This window comes from Mycetomoellerius zeteki, unplaced genomic scaffold (genome assembly GCF_001594055.1).
Source record: "Mycetomoellerius zeteki isolate Tzet28-1 unplaced genomic scaffold, Tzet1.0 scaffold188, whole genome shotgun sequence".
Lineage (NCBI taxonomy): Eukaryota > Metazoa > Arthropoda > Insecta > Hymenoptera > Formicidae > Mycetomoellerius > Mycetomoellerius zeteki.
Genome location: NW_017256836.1, coordinates 571929 through 590921, shown reverse-complemented (window position 1 = coordinate 590921; position 18993 = coordinate 571929). Strand labels below are relative to the sequence as shown.

The following is an 18993-nucleotide window of genomic DNA, read 5'->3' as shown; positions in this document are numbered from 1 at the left end:
ATAACTGTGACTTTTAATTTCCAACGACTTTTAATTTCTGTAACTTCTAGTTAGAGTTTATAATTTTAACTGCTTTCATTTTTTATCATTAAAAAATTATTTTGCAATCTTATTTATTATGGAATATTGTTGGTTTTAACAATTTACTTAAATATTTCAATTGTTCTGCTCGATGTTCAAGAACGGTTTACGTATCTTTTCGCATCAAAATCCAAATTAGTCAAAATTAGACCGATCTCGATTCCTTATCTCATCGCCCGAGATTAGTGATTAATCACGACAGTGGTTATTAGTGATAATTACGACGGTGATAGTGGCTACTGCCGGTAGCGGCGGTTATGGAGACGTAAGAGCTACGGCGATAATAAATTTATAATTATATTGTAAATATGTGTAAGAATCATATAAATCGTAATGATCGCAACACACAGATCATGCGCACACTAAACATGTATCTCAAAAACTAGTCAAGCGAAACTAATGACTGAATAATTTCCCAAAAAAATAAAGATTACAAAAAGTAGATAAACGAATCGAAGGTAAGAGAGGAGAGAAAAATCAGATGCAATTTTCAAAAATTAATCCAACTAAAATATTAATTGGCAGTCGTGTGAGAGTCATCGTATTTCGGATTTTGTTTCGCGATTAGTCGTAGAACCCGACCGTAGAATTACGTAATAAATGTTTATGAGATTTCCACTCTAAATAAACAATTCTTTATGAAGAATATGTAACAATTTTATATCTTATCTTATTATTGCATAAAAGTACACAGGAATATATTGCATGTAAAACAGCAATTTAGAGGATAACAATTGACTACTATTATCCCGTGTAAAAATGCGAAAAAAATTGTCTCCAAGATATATCAATTTCATTACCCGCGTCACGATTTCTTCATTCATTTCTACTCATGGTCACCTATGTTTGCATTGGATATAGTCGGGTTCTAGGATTAAAGTTCCTGGATCTTGTGTGCGTGACGCGACTTCGCGAGGAGTTCTGCTCGCTCGTGTGAAATTCTTTGCCTCGTAAAAGAACATCGCACGAACGCGAATCGTGGATATAAGTGTCGACTTTTACGAAGGAGGAAAATGTCCCACTTCTCAGGCCTCAATAAAAACGGATTTTTTTTTTTTCGTAAAGGCAAATTTCGTCGTTTTTTACGCTATATAACTTTATCAATTTTTTTTCTGATTACTATGATGAATCTATGAATATCCGAATACTTCATCGACCGCATTTGCTTAATGGCTCTATTATTCTTCTCCCTCCCTTTTGTTCGTTAATCAATCTTAGAATGTTCGTAATTAAGTTCTTATAAAAATCAGATCGCAAAAGATCGTGAAAAAAGTTCCATCTAAAAATATTTTGGACGTATACTGATCGGCAAACTTAGTAAACAGCTCTGATGCACCAAACTGTACGTATTCTATGGGACACGATTATTACATTCGTATTCGTGCGTGATTTACGAGTCGTCGCGATTCTAATCGCGACTATTCGTTCCCTTAATATCGATTATATAATATCCTTCCTCTTGGTCGGTAAACTTTGCGAGTGAATAGTAGACAATTCAGGGCAGTAGTACTCTTACTATCTTATAGTCTCACACTCGTGTATAGTCGTAGCTATCCGATATAAGTCGTTAATTTATTCTCGAACCAACCTACATATAGGGAAGCACATTCTTCTTTTATCTATCGATATAACATACCATACAAAAGTTCGTAAACTGCAAAAGTTGACGAAGCGTAGTCGTGACTTATCTTAATCTTTTTAAAAGTGCACAGACCTGACTTTAATTAAGAAACGAAAATTATAACACGCGAAATAATTGTTACAGCACATTCGTTTTGGTTACGTCAATTCTCTTGCACGCCTTTGTTCTCGAGGCGGTGCGAGGGAATATTATCGTTGCGCACTGCGATACCCGTCTCTTACAGAAATTACCAAAGTACAGCCTTAACTTATATATGAGAAAGAAAAATGAAAATAAACGTACCAGTACGTTTATACTAACACGCAGTGAGCATTCAACAAATAATACGTATAAATACACTTCGCATAACGACTTTTCACGTTGTTTCTTCTTAAAGAAACTCACTTGAACGCCATATCTTTACTCTCGGAATGTACCGGCGAACGTATCAATTTATTCTTCGTTGTCGATCGTTTACTGCTAAGTGGATATATAAATGAACAGATACTATCGTGTACAATTGTCCCGCGATTAACTTTCGCCGTCGTGTCTCGCACGAAACCATTTTAACGGAAAACGCTTTCGTATCCGAGATGCCTAGGTAATTCGATCAGATTCGAACGAAACACGAGAGTCGCAGGAAATCACGAAAGAGGGTGTGTTATATTAGTGGAGCGTATGTGTCACTTTCGTCCATCGTGGTGTCTCGCTTGTACTGTCGACCTCGCGAATTCGCCTCGCTTCCTATCGCGTGCGTTCACGACGGAGGGAGGATTAGAGCGCGAGGAGCAAATATCCCTGACGGCGACTCTAAATGGCTAGAGATAGGAGCATTACTGCTGCGGTAATGGCGACGCCGGTCTTGCAAGTATCACCAGCATTAATGTAGTCCATAGTGCCCGTAGATTCTGAATGGATAAAAAGGCTCTGTGTAATAAAAAAGATCTTCCCCGCTTCAAGTATGTCGTCGTCGAGTAAAATATTTTTAATGTCTTTACAAGCCCGCCGACGGTCACCGGGTAGCTTTAGCTAGCTGGTGTCTTGCGCAGGGTCAAGGGATCTGAGGACTTCTTCAAATCCTGTAATCTTGATTAACGCCAGAAGGGCCGGGGACTTGGTACTTTTATAAAAATAACTTTCCATTCGGCGTAAAATAGAAGGCAAGTTATGTAACATGCATAAAAAAATCTCAATCGCGATACCAAAATTCACATTGCGAATATATATATTAACGTAATAAAAATAGTTTATTCCTATAAAAACATACGTTATATCCAAAAATGAAAATGTAAAAGTATTATACACATTTTATAGAATTTTATGGAACACGTAGTTACTTAAAACGAATGGTGTTGAAGTATTTAGCGAGCAAAATAGCCATTTAGGCCTTTCTGACGATTACAAGATCGTTTCCGCCGTCGACAGAACCAATTAGAAAAGTTATTGAGAAAAAATCAATAAAAAAAAAGATAGTCTAACTGAGTGGAAACCTCCTAGACGAGGAAACGAAAGACCTCAAATAACCCTTTTCCCTCCCCCTTGAATGAACAAAAATAGGGGCGACAAACTGACAAACGATTTGAAGAGATCGCGAAGAAAAAAATATTCAGTGCAGTAGCTTCGTGCACATATATATTTCAAAGGGAATTAAATATATCTCGAGTGGAAATCATTACGAAAAATGTAGATACGTCATGACAATAATTATATTGGATCGTAGGAACACCGAGAATTAATTGCGAAGGGCCACTAACTTACCTCTAGCCGTCCTGATCTTGACGTATCCAGGTTTGCCGTAGCCCATCACATTGTGAGCCTGCAGCTCGACTATGTAGTAAGTATCGTATTTCAGGTCCTTGAGGAACTGCCTCGTCCTGCCATGAGATTTGACATTTATCGATTGGCAGGTTTCCTGCAACACTTCCCACTCGTCAACGACATCGTTTATCTGGCAGTATTTGATCAGATACTTGTCTATGGGTTCGCCATTGTCGGGCGGCGTCACCCAGCTCAGCTCATATTGATGACTGTACGGAGACTGTTCGTATTTAGAGCCTGGCGTGGTCAGAATTCTCGGATCTTTCGGCACCGTTCTGCCGGGTGTGATCTCTCGGTGGAAGTTACCAAAGTTACCCAAACCGACCTCATTTCTCCCGGCGAATCGGAAGTCGTAGGGCGTCTGTGGTTTCAAACCCTCGACGACGTACAGAGAACCTAGAAGGCATTGTTTGCGTGAAGTTTAACTATATGTTAATAAAAATTACGTAAAAAAAAACAACCTAGGAAAATAATTAAAATTATAGCATAATTTGACTTTAGCGTATATCTACCTATGACTTTAATGTACGTTTTGTATCAAATAATTTTTTATTGGTTCTATACTTGTAAATAAATATCACAAATTATAAGTTGGATTTCTTTATTTTTTCAGTATATCGTCATAAACAAAAAATTTTGTTTTCTCTAATTAATTCATTACGTATGTATTCAAGAGAAAAATATCGCAATAAATGTTTTCAAATATATCTGAGTTGATTAATTCATTAATTTAAATAAAATTACTTTTTTATGTACATTCGTTAATATAGATTTTTTACAAAAATATTAAGATCTTAACTTTTTTGTCGAACTCATTAAAATTAAAAGAATATATATTTAAGATTTACCGATAGACCACGTTTTGTTCTTCGCATTTTGCCAGGTATGCAACTCTTCTTTGTACTGCACGGTGATAGTGGTTACAGGCAAATCTGGATGTACGGGTGGTACCAGATCGAATCTTATCGTCGTGGCGGTAATTTCAGCCATCTTGACGCTCAAGAGCTCGCTGGGTTTCGCCGCTTCCCTCAGCTCGATTATATGCTCCCGCGTGCCGTGAGGATTCATAGCGATGCATTTATAATGCGTGTAATATCTCCGGTCGATCGGTCTTATTTGGAGAGTGGAAACCGGCCCGTTACCAATCTGCTCGATATAAGCGTCGTTGTCGATCTTCTGCTCATGCAAGGTCCAGCGTATTGTCGCGTTCGGTATGCTCTCGGCGATACAAGTGAGATTAACTGGTCGCGATTCCCAGGACCAGAACGTCATATTCGGCATGTTGCGGAAGGAGGGCGGAAATTCCACAGTCAAATGACCATTCTTGTAGGCGACGCCACCGGTATTTTCCGCCACACATTCGTACAGGCCATCGTTGTCAGTGAGAACGTCAGTGATTGATAGGATGCCAACGGTCACGTCGCTAGACATGTCGTCTGGTTTGTTTCTCACGATGATCCGGTCATCTTCCGACTGAGCGCCATCCGCGTATGGTTTGTCGAGAGTGAGTTTCCTGAAGCTCACCTTGGGTGATGGTCGACCGAAAGCCTTACATTGGATTTCCACACTTTTGCCCTCCACCACGGTCTTGTTCATGAACTCCATGATTTTCGGTTTGATGATCACATTTATTTGGGTGGTGGCAGTAGCGGTACCTGCGGCGTTTGTCGCCATGCATTGATACTCACCCGAGTCTTCGCGGTTCACATTTGTGATGGTGAGTATACCCGTGACCGGATCGACACCGAAGCGATCGGTAATCGACAGATTCTGTTGGGTTAGAGACTTAACCCAAGTGATTACTGGTGGTGGCTTGCCAGTGCCATTACACCTAATGTCTGCGTTTTCGCCTTCGATGACGTCTATTGGTTTCGGAAACTCAGTGATCGCAGGTCGTATGTGTACCTAATAAAAATTAACAAAGTTATTGATAAAAAAAATTTTTAAGAAAAAAATACACACAGATTTAAATTTTTAAGCAAATGATCTCTAAAAATTATTAGCAATTAAAAAATATATTAACAAATTAATAGTGTGTTAATAGAAATTAAAAGTTGTAATATTGTTATAATAAAACCATTAAAGTATGACAAATAATAAACATATCAAACAAATGTAATGTAATAATTATTCAGTTCATAGAAAATGTTTATAAGTTTCTCTGAAATAATTTACAATTTTTTTAAATCAATGCAATTTAATGAAGATACTAATTGTAGTACCTCAACGCGGATAGGTCGCTCTTGCAATTCTCCTGTGGTCTGTACCGATGCCCGACATGTATATACACCATCGTCCTGCTCTTGAACATTCTTGATCTTCAAGGAGTAAGTGTTTATGATATAGTGATCATTCGTTTTGATGAGTTCTCCGTCGAAAAGCCAATCGACCGAAGGCGATGGCCTAGCACGTACTTGACAATGAATATCAAAGTCTTCCCCAAGAATGGGATACTGATTTGGCGGTGCATTCTCCCACGTGATCGCAACTATTAATCACAAATCGGAAATTTTGTTTGGAAAAATATTGTGACATATACATATATCAATCTCTCGAAAGGAAAACCGTGCATTTTGTTTAACTAATTTCAAATCTATTTAGATTTAATAAAAACTGATAATTTTACTGTATATCTTATAATTAGATATAATTCATCTGTCTATCAGGAATATTAACTAGAACGAAATATCCATTATTTGATATTCTATATCTGCCTTATTAAAAAGTTATACACGATTTCCAATGACATTTTATAAAGTTCTTTGATCATTTCATCGTGATATTAATTAAATATCACGTTCAATGTACCTCGCTAGGAGATATTTTATTCTGTATTGGAATAAGTTCATTTAAAAATTAAAATGCGGTAAGACTTTTAATTCTATACTCACTAATAGTACCGATTGTCACAGACTTGCTTAACTGCATATTACGTGCATAAGTCCCTTTGCATATGTACGGCCCAGCCTGTTCCTCCTGAAGGGAATTAAAGTATAGGGACAGTCTACCATCTTGGTGCAATTCGGTGTATCTGGCTGGCTTCGAATTAGTATTCCCTTTTTGGCTGTGGAGAATGACATCACAATTTGCAAAACAATTCGCAATATCGGTTAAAGCGCACCAAATTGATGGCAATGATCAATGACATCGCATAACGATATTGCGTTCATATACATGTTCTTCGTGAATGACGCGAGAATGACGTGTAAACGACAACGAGACGCATTCACATGACCTCATATTATTCAACATTGCACAATATGACATAGAGCGTATCGATGTATGATGCGAGTATATATGATATGATATATTCAAGCAATTTCCATATAGTATATCGGACGACGAGATGCCGGATGTAATATCGCGTGACGTTGACTATGAAGGTTACGAATATGGATTCTGCGGATTAAGAAGATGGCTATAGAGGTGATAGGATCAAAAGCGTGGCTGTTGTGAGACCGCGTTTCCGTCTTCAGAAAATGGAAAATCAAAACAAGTTTTTATATCTCGAATAAATATGGGAAATATCGTAAATGTCCAGAAATTAATTCGTTATCGTGAAGCAGCTGAGAATATTATGATAATTACATAAACATAAATGCAAACAATGATGATTGACATGAAAAATCTTTAAAAAATAATACGATACTACTACTGACAGTCCATCAATTATACAGAGCGATTGAAAAGTCCCGATAAAAAAATTTTTATATTTATATAGGTTTTTTTTTTTTTAAATAAATGGCACGTGAATATTTCTGGTTCAATTTGTCTGTACGTATCGATTCTCGTAACAGCCTGTATTAGTGTAATGGCGCTATGGAGAACATATAATTGAGTGGCGCAAATTGCTCGAATCGGGGCGATTTTGTCCGGGAATGTCACACACGGCACTCTTGACGACGAATGTACTTAATTATGCAAATCGTACTCGGGGATCGAGTAATCGTGCAAACACGCGACACGACGAATCAGTTACTAGGGTTAACGTTCGTTAGATTATTTGATCGCTGGATTAAATACTCTGCAGTATGAGCGACACGCGGTACATATATTAGCTGTTAACGATATCGACAGACTTGCACGAATAAAGACATAAATATTGCAGATGAGAGTGAAATAATGTTTTGCGAGTCTGCACAAAATTGCGCCATTATAGAGCTGCTTAATTACTGCTGATGCACATAGTCACATACACATGCGCAGTGCCCTAGAAATATTGTGTTACGTTTTTAATCCTGTGAGCTCGAGTAGTTTAATTATAAAGCTAGTTAACATCCAAAACTAGAGAGCTTGAGCAAATAAACATAAAAAATTTAAACAAAAGGTTTTAAATTTTATTTTGAAACAATATGTTAAAAATTCACGTATCGTCAAAATCGATTTTTTCTTTCTCTTGCAATAAACGAAATCGAATTTGAATTATTAACAGAGAAATTAAAAGAACAATGGCTCTAGGTTATTCGGTATGCGTGAACGTGTAAACGAAAAATTCGTTACATGCACTTTTTTCTGGCCAACGAGTTTCCTCGTTTTGGTATATGCGGGCGTTCAATAAGTCAGGTTTAGTACGACCGACCGTTCGAAACTTTTCCGGCTTAACGAGCAATAGCCGGTTCGCGAACTGCAATCGGTTCGCATTGCAGCAATTAAGAGCTCCATGGCGCGGACTACGGGAAACGTGGTTACATCGTGGGAAAATGATTGTATCGAACTCGGGGCGAAGTGACGGGTGAACGTGCCCGCAAATGAGAAAGGTGGAAACAGGGAGGAGCAACAAACGAACGAGCTACTACTATGGTTGCATGTTTAGATCTTCAATAAGTTTTATACTCGCCTTTCGAGCGGTACGACGGCGTACCTGTGTATGCATTACAAGTGACAGAAATTCGTGAATTAGTATTACAACAAGCTTCTCTCCTGATTGTGTTTAATGTGTATTTTTGTACTGTTAAATTAAATATTTTTTTCGCTTGTAATTTGTGCTTATCTATAGAGATTTATGATTTATGTGATAAATAATTATTAAAATTTACGATTTTATTCTACGAAATTACTAGAGACATGACGTGTAATATTATTATTAGATTGTAATATTTTACTCATGATCTTAATCGAAAGAAACGCCGTTTCAAAATTATTTTAATAATTCATTACATTTTACTTCTCAATTAAAATAAATTTCGCAAGTACTTTAACGAAGCACGACATGAAATGCATTATTCTCTGGAATTGATTAATACAGCAATTCATGTAAATATCAACGATACAAAAGTGTTTAGATTCATTATTCTTATAATTGCTTGTAACAACTCTTCAGAAAATGATCATAGCACTAGCGGTGTTGCAGCTTATATCTCCGATTAATTAAACTGTCATCTTCTCAATTGCTAATTATAATATAGATAGAGAAGCCATTGACTTGATCACTTTTGAGTCATCTTGAAAATATTATTTCTATAAGCAAAAAGGAAGAAGAGATGGTCGGTGTGTAATCGACTTACTTGAGAGACTCAATCACGCGATCTTGCGGATCGATCCATTGCATCTGAGAAATAAGTGACGGATCGTCTACCTTCGGTTTACACGTGAGGATGATGCTGGAGCCGATCGGCTTTGTCTGCGTCTCGCCGTTTGGTAAAATTTCCAAGTACGGATCAACTGCGTTCGCGTAAGCTGCAACAAGAAAAAATCACGAACGTTATTATGCTGACAAGACGAGTGTGTGCGTGTATACATGTTTTTGCATGCGAAACGATCGCAGTCGCTAGGGAACGACGGAAAATAGTGATTTCGATAATGATATAGTTAACGGAGTAATATAATGATCATCCTAATAATTATACCTGTAATTTATTTTTTGCATAGATGATGCAAAAAGTACAAGAGCGGATACTTATCTTAAATGTGCAACTTTTAGTTACAAAAACATAATTTTAAAGCTTCTATAATTTATAATTGAATATATATTCTAATTTATAATCATAATTACTTGTATATGAAAAATTATGCTAAAGTAGACAATAAATTGTTGAGTTTATCATATTTTTCAATCGATTGTTTTGATTATAAGTTTAGTTAAATTTTAATTCCTTTCTTTTCCAGAATATCAAAACACTCAATATTATTTTTTTTTAAATGTGTATATAGTATATATCAATTAAAATATAATAATGGAAGAAATAATTATTTACTAATATTCCAAACTTCCAAACATTTTTTCGAAGGAAGAGAATAAAATTCAGATAGGGCCAAAAACCAGTCTTATGACCCTCTTTCTTTTTGTCGAATTACATTCATTACAAAATACTGAGCAAATAAAGATTAATCTGTACGTTATTTCTTAAGATCACACAATTTGAAATAACTCCCCGGAGAGATAATCCCACGTGGTTACAATCTCTCTTACCTACACGAGTGGGACGAGGCGACACCGCCTCCGGCAGCGGGGGTGGCGGCGGCGCCGTCATCACGTAAATGCACAACACGGAGAGGCAGATCGGCGACGTCTCGACGCTCATGATTCGCGTAGCGCAACAGAAAGCGCCTTCAGGGACCGAGATGCGTACGTGAACTATGACAACGGTATGTGAGCGTCGTCGGAATGCAGGCGTACGCGACGGGTGCCCTCGGCGTCAACACGACGCGACTCAGCGTAGTGGCAGACATAACAGGAAGCGGGAATTGAGCTAATTAATTGCGGCGAGCGAAAGTGCGGAATTGCCCTAACTGGGAAACGTTCCGTGACCTCCTCCTCGTCCTCCTCCTCTTCCTCTTCTCGTCATCCGGACGTAAACTGCATCAGCGGCGTAATGCAGAATAGATGCTAGCCTGTTCTCCCCCCCCCCCTCTCTCTCTCTCTCTCTCTCTCTCTCTCTCTCTCTTTCTCTCTCTCGGCGCCAGCTCTGCAAGCTCATTAGCTCGTTAACTTCGCGCACGTAAAGCTCGGGCTACCTGACGAGTGGAAATGACTGCGCAAGGGAATCATTATCGAATTTACGGCGAGCCGGTAGCCGCAACTAGAACTACTCGTTAAGTCCGTGGGAATTTCTCGAGTGGCGTGGAAAAGCGCCGATTCGTGATTACATGTGGTTAACTATGGAGCTTAAAGTGCAACGAATGCCCACAATTGACGGTCGATTTCCGTTTCACGCGGATTAAGTGGGACGATAAAGGATTTGTGTTCACATTGTGTCGGCAGCCAATCGCTTCCTGCACAGGTGCAAGTTACCACCGATTGTCAAATTGACAGCACGAGCGTTTTACAGGAGAAAAATCAAACAGTCAGTAAAAAAAAATAAAATATATATGTATGTATGTATTCCGATGCAAGCACAATGCGATGAGTGAGCCGTGTAATCGAAATACGGGGCCAGTTCGCCTAAATAATTCTCTTTTTTTTTTCACTGGGTGCAAGAGCGCACCGCTGTGTAACAGTTGATCTCGTAAATACTGAAACCGCGGAGCGGTGGTGGATGTTGCGAAAATAATTGAATACGGATTAAAAAAGCGGGCTCGAGATAGTGAACCAAGCTACGCTGATGCGAGCAGCTCGCGTGTGACGCTGATCGCGTCTGACGTAATCGACAATGGCACGAAAATTGAAACCGCCGCAAATTGCCGGCGGAAAAAGTCGATCTCTTCTGTTCCCGCACAACGAAAAACTTCCGTGCCATTTCTGCTGTTGGTAGATGTCAGAAGAACAAACAAAAATATAGTATAAATTTTAAATAAAATTCGAAGATGTCCCAAAAAATGACTAGACGCGTTACATTCTGCCTTTCATCTAGCTACCATCTGTAAAATTTATTCTCGATGGCTCAGTTTTCTCAAATTATATTTCTAAATATATGTTTGTTCAGAAAATAATCGTCTCATGTAAAAATAAATCCTATATCAGATTTTGTCTTTGTCGTTAAATTAATTCTATTTTCGGTATTATTTTTATCTTTTGAATAAATTACCATTTATTTTAATTATACTTTTATCATTAAATTTGAAGTTTCGTTACTTAAAAGATATCTTCGGCAAAATCTGTGCGAGATGATTATTTTATCGCGGATAATGCAAATGCATCGTTCGAGAAACCGAGGAGAGACTCGTTAATTTCTGTAATAGTCCGCGTAAGGACGCGGAAAGGTTACAAACCTTCCCAACGGAGGAACTTCCTTAATTGGCCTAAGACCCATCGGGGATGAGTTCTTGCGTGCGGTCAATTAAAGGATCTAGCCAGCGTTTCGCTTTGGTCTGCCCCCTCTCCTCCCCCTCTTAGCAAACTCGGAAGGATTTTAAGCTGCTTTTATGACATCTTTCTATATACAAGAACGATCTATCAGATTCAACTACGCAATGGAGTACGACAATCATCAAGCAGGCGTAATAAATATTTTGCGATAAACTTCTAACAAAAATTAAAAAAAAAACATTTATTTTACGTTCCTAATTAAATCTATGACTTCTTTTTAAAAAGACTTTTTCAGGAGCTTTCAGCTGGCTGTAAATTCCTATTGACATAGTTTTTCAAATACCAAAGCATGTTTTTTTTATATATAAATGGAAAGCACGGATTCTTCACTCATATTCTGTTAAATTGATTTCGATTTCAATAAATAAATATAATAAAGATCTGTGAATAAAAATCTGTGACTTTATCAAATTTCAATTAATAATTCACTATATTTTTTTCAGATTATTCATTGTAATTAAACTGTAGGTATTTCATTAAACTAGTGCCTGTATGCTTGTAGAAATTAACATTCACATTCCAACTTTAATGTGAACGATAGTATGCGAAGTACTTCTCTTCGTTTTCTCGAAAATTCACACGTAAGAGGTCGAGCTTACAAATTGCGATAAGTTTCAACGGTACATTCAAGTTGAAGTCTGTATCTAGGGGGGAGGAGCATCGTGATAAGACACTGCAACGTTCGCTTAACGCCACCGACATTTGCATCGCAAAGTTTGCTTAAACTTTGAACTGGGTGAATGGTGAGAAATGTGTTAAATCCTCCTAGTCGTCGCTAATTGTCTCCGACCGTGCATTACATACAATAGCCACAATCAACCAGCAGTCGTTTTGATTAATAGCTCGACTTTAACCTGAAAATATGCTTTCGTTCTGCTATCGAGCCCTCGATCTAGGACATAATATTTCGAAACATAATGGGGATTATAATTTTGGCCAGCTGTCATTTCGGTAGCCTATGTGCACAATGACTGAACTCCCTACAAGAGGTGTAATTCTGCTCTCACGGTTCCGTCATTTCCGATAAGAGATTTCGTAATCAAAAGAGGGAGAGTTGCTAAAGATTACGTCCCCAGGAGCATTGTCTCTCGCTCGTAAAGACAGCTTATTTATTTGCCGTTCTTGCACTGTCATGAAAGTCGTTTCTTCCTCGCGATAAGACTCGCAAATTCATCATTTCCGGCCCGCTTAGGCGAATGGGCAGGCGAGGGGTTAAGTTAAAGATTTTCCTACAGTCACTTGGGCATCGCAAAATGTTTCACAAGGGGGCCAAATGAGCAGACGGTCCCCCTCGAACAATGGCAAGACATAAATCGCAATTATGTTTCCGGCGGACTGAACTTATTCGATTTTATCTAATACGCTGAGAAATTTTCAGTGATGAAAGTATTCGATCAAGTTACGAGTTATTTGATATTAGAGACTGCCATCACAGAATTAAATTTTTTTTCACAATTACAATTTATATTTTACATGCATTTGTACTATATTATTATATAAGACATAAATAAATAATTTTTAAATATATAACTACGTATAAATAATCTGTAAATACAACTGTTTCAAGAAAAATATACTTCTAGATATATTTAAAGATATAGATACTTACAATTTTTGTCGATTTTTGTATTGTAATAATCATTTTTATAAACATTCATATTAAAAACAAATTAATTGTAATTAAAACACAATTCAATTATTTACCTACGTTTATATAACATGTATCTAATTCTAAAAAAATATTTATAATAAGATAAATCTTGTTATAATTTAATACAAAAAAATAAATACATATAGTCTCTTAATTGCTTCTTTGATAGATACCTACTCAAAAAACATGTTTGTCTGCATTTCGTGAAGAGAAATCATCACGATCGTATAAAAAAAAGCGCTGATATCACGATATATTATTATTGTAGGAAACAACACTATCATTAATTGCTCGTTAATGTTGTATTCAAAATGCATCCATCATTACACGAGAAAGGAAATCTGCCAGTTCATCGTCGCGATGCGCATTATATCGTCGTACGAAACTCATTCGGCATGAACCGCCGAAGAGAGCAACAATACGGAGGGTTGTTCCTGGAGATCCCCATTCTCGGCCTACACCTCCGCCGCCCCTCGAGGGCATGCGCTCGGGCAGATTCTATAATCGTTTCACAAATTCGCCCGAGTCACCACGCTCCGCTTCTTCTCACTACCCCGCGTTTACAACGGTGTACCGCATCAACCATTATCCACCCTTGAGACTCGCAAATTCATCGTTTCCGGGGCGCGTACCGCGTGTTCATCCGTGGGGGAAGAATATACGAGGGACGCGACAGGACTTCTCCCAAAGATTTTCGCGAAGAAATGCCGTAATTGACTGGGTTCATTGGAGTCGGCTTTGGTCGGCGCGCGAAATTGGTACATTGATGATGTATACTGATGATATATTTTTCTGTCACAAACTTAAACCTTTTCATCTTAATTTTAAAAACAAATCTTTACAAGATAAAAAGAACTACTTTCAAACATTGCTTACATTCAAACTTTATATATTTAGTGAAATCGTATTGCTTCAATCTCTCAAGTAATCTCGTTTCGTAATATAATTTGCGTTTTCAACTTATTTAGATGTTGTAAAGGTATTATCTATTCAAGAGTTATTATCTCGCATCACATCCCATCGCGTCACAGCGGGTCTAGTTTATCCTCGAAATTCAGATTCATCGTTTCCGGATCCTCCTACAAGAACACGACGTGAGACGGAATTTGGAAGCCTTTTCTTAGGACTCCTGGGCGAAGAAATCCCATGATTGCCCCGGGAGGTTAGCTCATCAGCTTCGGCTTTGGTCGAGCCTGTGTGTGTGTGGGTGGTATAGGAAGATAAAGGTCGAGCAAAGGGATCGAGAGGAAGACGAAAGGAGTCGAGAGCAAGCGAGAGGACTCACTCCTCTCCCAGGACATCTTATTTACGTTAGTTAGGGTTTGTTGGCGCAGTCACCCCAGGGGCTTCACACTCACGCCACAAAACTACTCTTCTAACCCCCGGGGCCCATCCACCCGGGAACCACGCCCGACTCGCGTATACCCTCGACTCAAAGGCGATCCGTGCGTACAACGTTTGCTTACGCGCGTGCCACCCGGTGTACAGGAGGCCGTCGGAATAGTGCTTTCCGGTAAACTCCGACGACATGTCACTCGAGCTGGAAGAATTCGATCCGGGAGGGTCGGGAGGAATCCACGAGAGTGGTGCTAACTGGGTAGATGGAAAAAGTGCTAGGAAAGGTCTTGATCAGATCTCTATATGGAATCAAGATCGAATGAGAGGTCGAGTAGAGGAAATGGTGATGCTGTGGTGACAGGATCTTCCAAAAATGTGGCCAACTGGGAAATCTCGACAAGGTAAATTCGATATTGCTGACCTCTTTGCCATCGGCTTTCTACCTTCAAAATATTTTCTTTGTTTTATCTATCTATATATAAGCTTACATTAACCATATTTTTTTATTAAAGAATTAGTTAAAAATCACTTTCGGAAATATCTGTTTTGTTTATAGCTAAATTTATTTTAAATTTATTGTAATAATTATTTTTTTATCGCTTGATATATGTATTATTTAGTCACTAGATTCGAAGAGAATTTTCTGCAAATACACTATCCCTACACTATCTTGTATTGTCTATAGTAATCGATATAAATCGGTACCGATTTATAGCACAAATCTCATAATTATAAATGAACTAAGAGAGATTTATGAGGACCGAACAATGTGGCGTACGGCGCGTAGCATAATGCAGAGTAAAGTGCAGCATTTGAATTTCGACTCGTGAGAGGGAACATTGCACGTAACTGTGAATACATCATCTCCTCCCTGTAGGCTTTGTTAAGGACTTGTTACGAATGAAGACCGAAAGCTTTGTTAAGGGCGAAGGGAGTGAGGAACGCGCCAATTTAATTAAGGTAACGTTACAGCGTGTCGATGATAAGGCTTCCACATGCCAGATAAACTTTTGCGACTGTATTCGGAAAACGGATATACGAACTTTTAAAAAAAGCAGATGCACAAGTAGATCATTATTATTGGTGATTATCATAAAATTTAATTTTATCGAATTAAAATATTCTATTTGTGAAAAATTATTTTTATGTGGATATAAATCGTAAATACTTACCATTTTAAAGTCGTAATTTTAGGTGATCGGTACTGCAAAGTCATTAAATATGTCACGACATGTGCGGATTACTTGTTATCAGTATTCATAAGCTGTGCGCTACTCTAGCTATTGTAGTGTCTCATAAAAAGCGTCCATAAACTATATAGGGAGTCATAAAAATCGAGTGGGCATTTACGGCGCGCATCTTTCTTTTCATGTGAAAAAAGTTAGAGGCAAAGCGAGGAAACTGCGCAAAGACATTCTTTTATCGGAGCAAGAGAGAACGGCAGGAAGAAACTGCGATAGAGATTGGATCAACGACCGATATCGAACGGGGAAATATTAGTCGACTAGTGTAATTCCCAAAGTTCACGAGAACGCGATTAGTCGTAGAGATTGCGCTACTGTAATCTCGTCAATAAACTCACGCGATTAAATAGCCAGGTATCGCACGGAAGGATAATGAAGTGGTCGAAGGGTTCGTCGGTCACCAAACCGAAATTACATAATAACGGAATAGAGTTGTGTTTGTGTATCCCTTCTATCGTTGCGTGACAATTTACGTGAAAATTATAGTAAGTTAACAAGCTGTAGTAATAAATTGAATCAAGATAAATATTTTAGTTATGTTCGAATTAAATATTGTATATCAATTCGTAAAAATATTAAAATACTGTATTATCTGTAAAATTAATTAATATGTATGTGTGTATTAATGCGCAATATTACAAATAATAAATATTTTTTATGTCTGATATTTCATAGGATGTACAATCTTAGTTTTTAATATCAATTCAAATGCGTTCTAAATATTACGGTTTTTCTAAAAATCAGCGAGAACGTGAAAAATTTTTTACAACACGGTACTAAAAAATAGAAAGATGAAAGAAAAATTCAAAGTTCGCATAATTGCTCGTGCGCAAATTTTCATGGTAGAAGGCACAGTGCGAAAAAAAATAAAAGAGAGAAAGAGAAAAAGAGAGTTACCATCATTAGTGGCGGTAATAGCTGAATCTTCGTTAACATAAAGACCACATTAAGCGTTAATAATGACGCGTAAGAGATACTCCTCTCGTTGAATCGACCTGCGGCTTTTACCCTGTGCTATAAAGTAGCTTCGGATAGCTTCACAAAGGAAAACGCGTGAGAGGATAATCTTGATATCAGTCGGTGCCGCGTCGTGTTGTATCGCTTTATTTCGCAAAACCCAGGAATCCTTTAAACCTTGGAATCAGAGGAGAAACGCCTTCTCTTTCGATCGGTCAAAGGCTATACGTATAGTATATACGTATATATATAACTATGTATATAAATATATATATATATGAGTATATATATATATACATACATACGAAGGTGTTACGGCGAAACCTTATAAATCAGACGGGGGACAGAGCCCCGGGGGCGGAAAGACACGCCGTGAAGAGAGCGATAAAAACTTCTAGCACAGCTTCTCCGAGCGCCAGATAGGCGTTCTAATTAAATGCTCAACGGAGGTCTCTCTCTCTCTCTCTCCCCTTCCTTCCGTGCTTTTACATTCCCTTTCACTTTTCCTTCCTTCTTGACTTGATTAACATCAGGCTTTCCAGCACCTATCCTGTTTTGTCGCCATTTGCGCGACAAAAATTTATAAAAAAAAACCTTTTCTATCTGCTTCGGATTTATAGGAAGGTTTTGCTTCACGACATAATGAAATTGACTTTTATCGTCTCGCAGAATTCTTTATTAAAGAAATTGAAGACTCATTGTCGATTATAACTCTTATTTTATTCTCTTAATTTCTAGTCTTTTTATCTTCGTCTAATTTTATAATATTTCAATATTGTACTTTCGTTTCCATATTATTAAACATTTACGGTCGTTTGAGTAAATTTCACATTGTACTTTTGTTAACTTCCTGTAAAATTAATGTACCGGGAAGGAAATGTTGCCAGAGGCTGTCAATGTGCATTCAGCTTAGTTTTAATCAGTTGCTTGTCCATAACAAGTTAGTTAATCAATAGGTAAATTATGCAACGTATATGTTAGTTTATAGTGTATCGTTCAATAGAACAATTCAATACATGTTTTGACCGAGCGTTTCCATTGTAATAAAAATAATTAATGTAAAATCAATATTCAAAAATAAAAGTTCTCTCTTTATTTCAGTGTTTTCACTGTTCTTTCAACATTCCTTTGTATTTTTCTCAGTTTGTCTGAAAAATATGCTGACTCTGCAAGAACGTCTTCGAACTACGGCACAAATAAATGGAATGGAATCGTCGCGAAGATAGGCAAAGAGAACATTTTTGCAGACGCCTCGATGCGATTCTACCGAAACAAACAAGTCATTCGAGGGGTAACCGAGACGAAGCGGGCGGGTTTGAAGAATGGAACGCGACATTGGGTGTTTATGAATGTCGTGGCGGCGTAGGGGAATGGATTGAGGATCCCGATCTCTTACGGTGTGATGAAATATGTCGAAGTACAAGCGTGCCTTTGACACCTGGGAGCTGGAAATTTATGGGGATACCGAGGAAAGTTTCAGACGGAACGGAATAGTGTGTTCGGCCAAGTTGTTGTTCCACTGTTGTAAAAATTATTACGACAGTTGGGAGCGTATTACGTGAATCTGAGTGATATACTGTCTTAAAAAAATAAAAATCATTGAAAAATTACGCAATAAAATTGTACGACATTCTTACAATAAAAAATTAATAATTATTATTTATCAGCTTACGGAAATTCTCATGGTTATTTGTATAGCGTATAAATGCACGATTAATTAAATTATACTTTAATGTGATTTAGTTGAAGATAGCATGCCATGATACTAATAAGAAGATACCACGTGGATAACGAGGTTTTCGTTATCAGATGAAATTCCGGAATGTCATTTACAAGTAGCAAGGTGTAACGACATAATAGTTGCCTTCCTCCTCGTGAAAATTATTCAATACTTGTATTCCATTTAAATAAAACACTTCCTCATTCCTTCGTAAGCGTTAATTTGTATAAAAATATTGAATGTATAAATTCTTACATTTTCTTACAACAGTTCAAATATCTAAAATTAAAAATACAACAGCATATTAAAAGCAAAGAA

At 37.6% G+C, this 18993-nt stretch overlaps 1 protein-coding gene across 5 annotated transcripts in view; it reads right to left on the bottom strand.

The window, feature by feature from the left end:
* The window catches only part of Fas2 (neural cell adhesion molecule fasciclin 2), a 93722-nt gene that overhangs the window by 11798 nt on the left and 62931 nt on the right, over nucleotides 1–18993 (bottom strand). For 2 of the 5 annotated variants that reach the window (XM_018446738.1, XM_018446740.1), the window contains exons 2-7: nucleotides 9025–9196; nucleotides 8358–8381; nucleotides 6412–6584; nucleotides 5743–6008; nucleotides 4369–5425; nucleotides 3461–3916 (exon numbers count right to left, since the gene is read on the bottom strand). In XM_018446738.1, coding sequence (XP_018302240.1) covers nucleotides 3461–3916; nucleotides 4369–5425; nucleotides 5743–6008; nucleotides 6412–6584; nucleotides 8358–8381; nucleotides 9025–9196 — 2148 coding nt within the window. Of the gene's footprint in view, nucleotides 1–553; nucleotides 2611–3460; nucleotides 3917–4368; nucleotides 5426–5742; nucleotides 6009–6411; nucleotides 6585–8357; nucleotides 8382–9024; nucleotides 9197–18993 lie in introns of those variants that run through there. The other 3 variants (XM_018446741.1, XM_018446743.1, XM_018446739.1) reach the window with 3 other exon arrangements.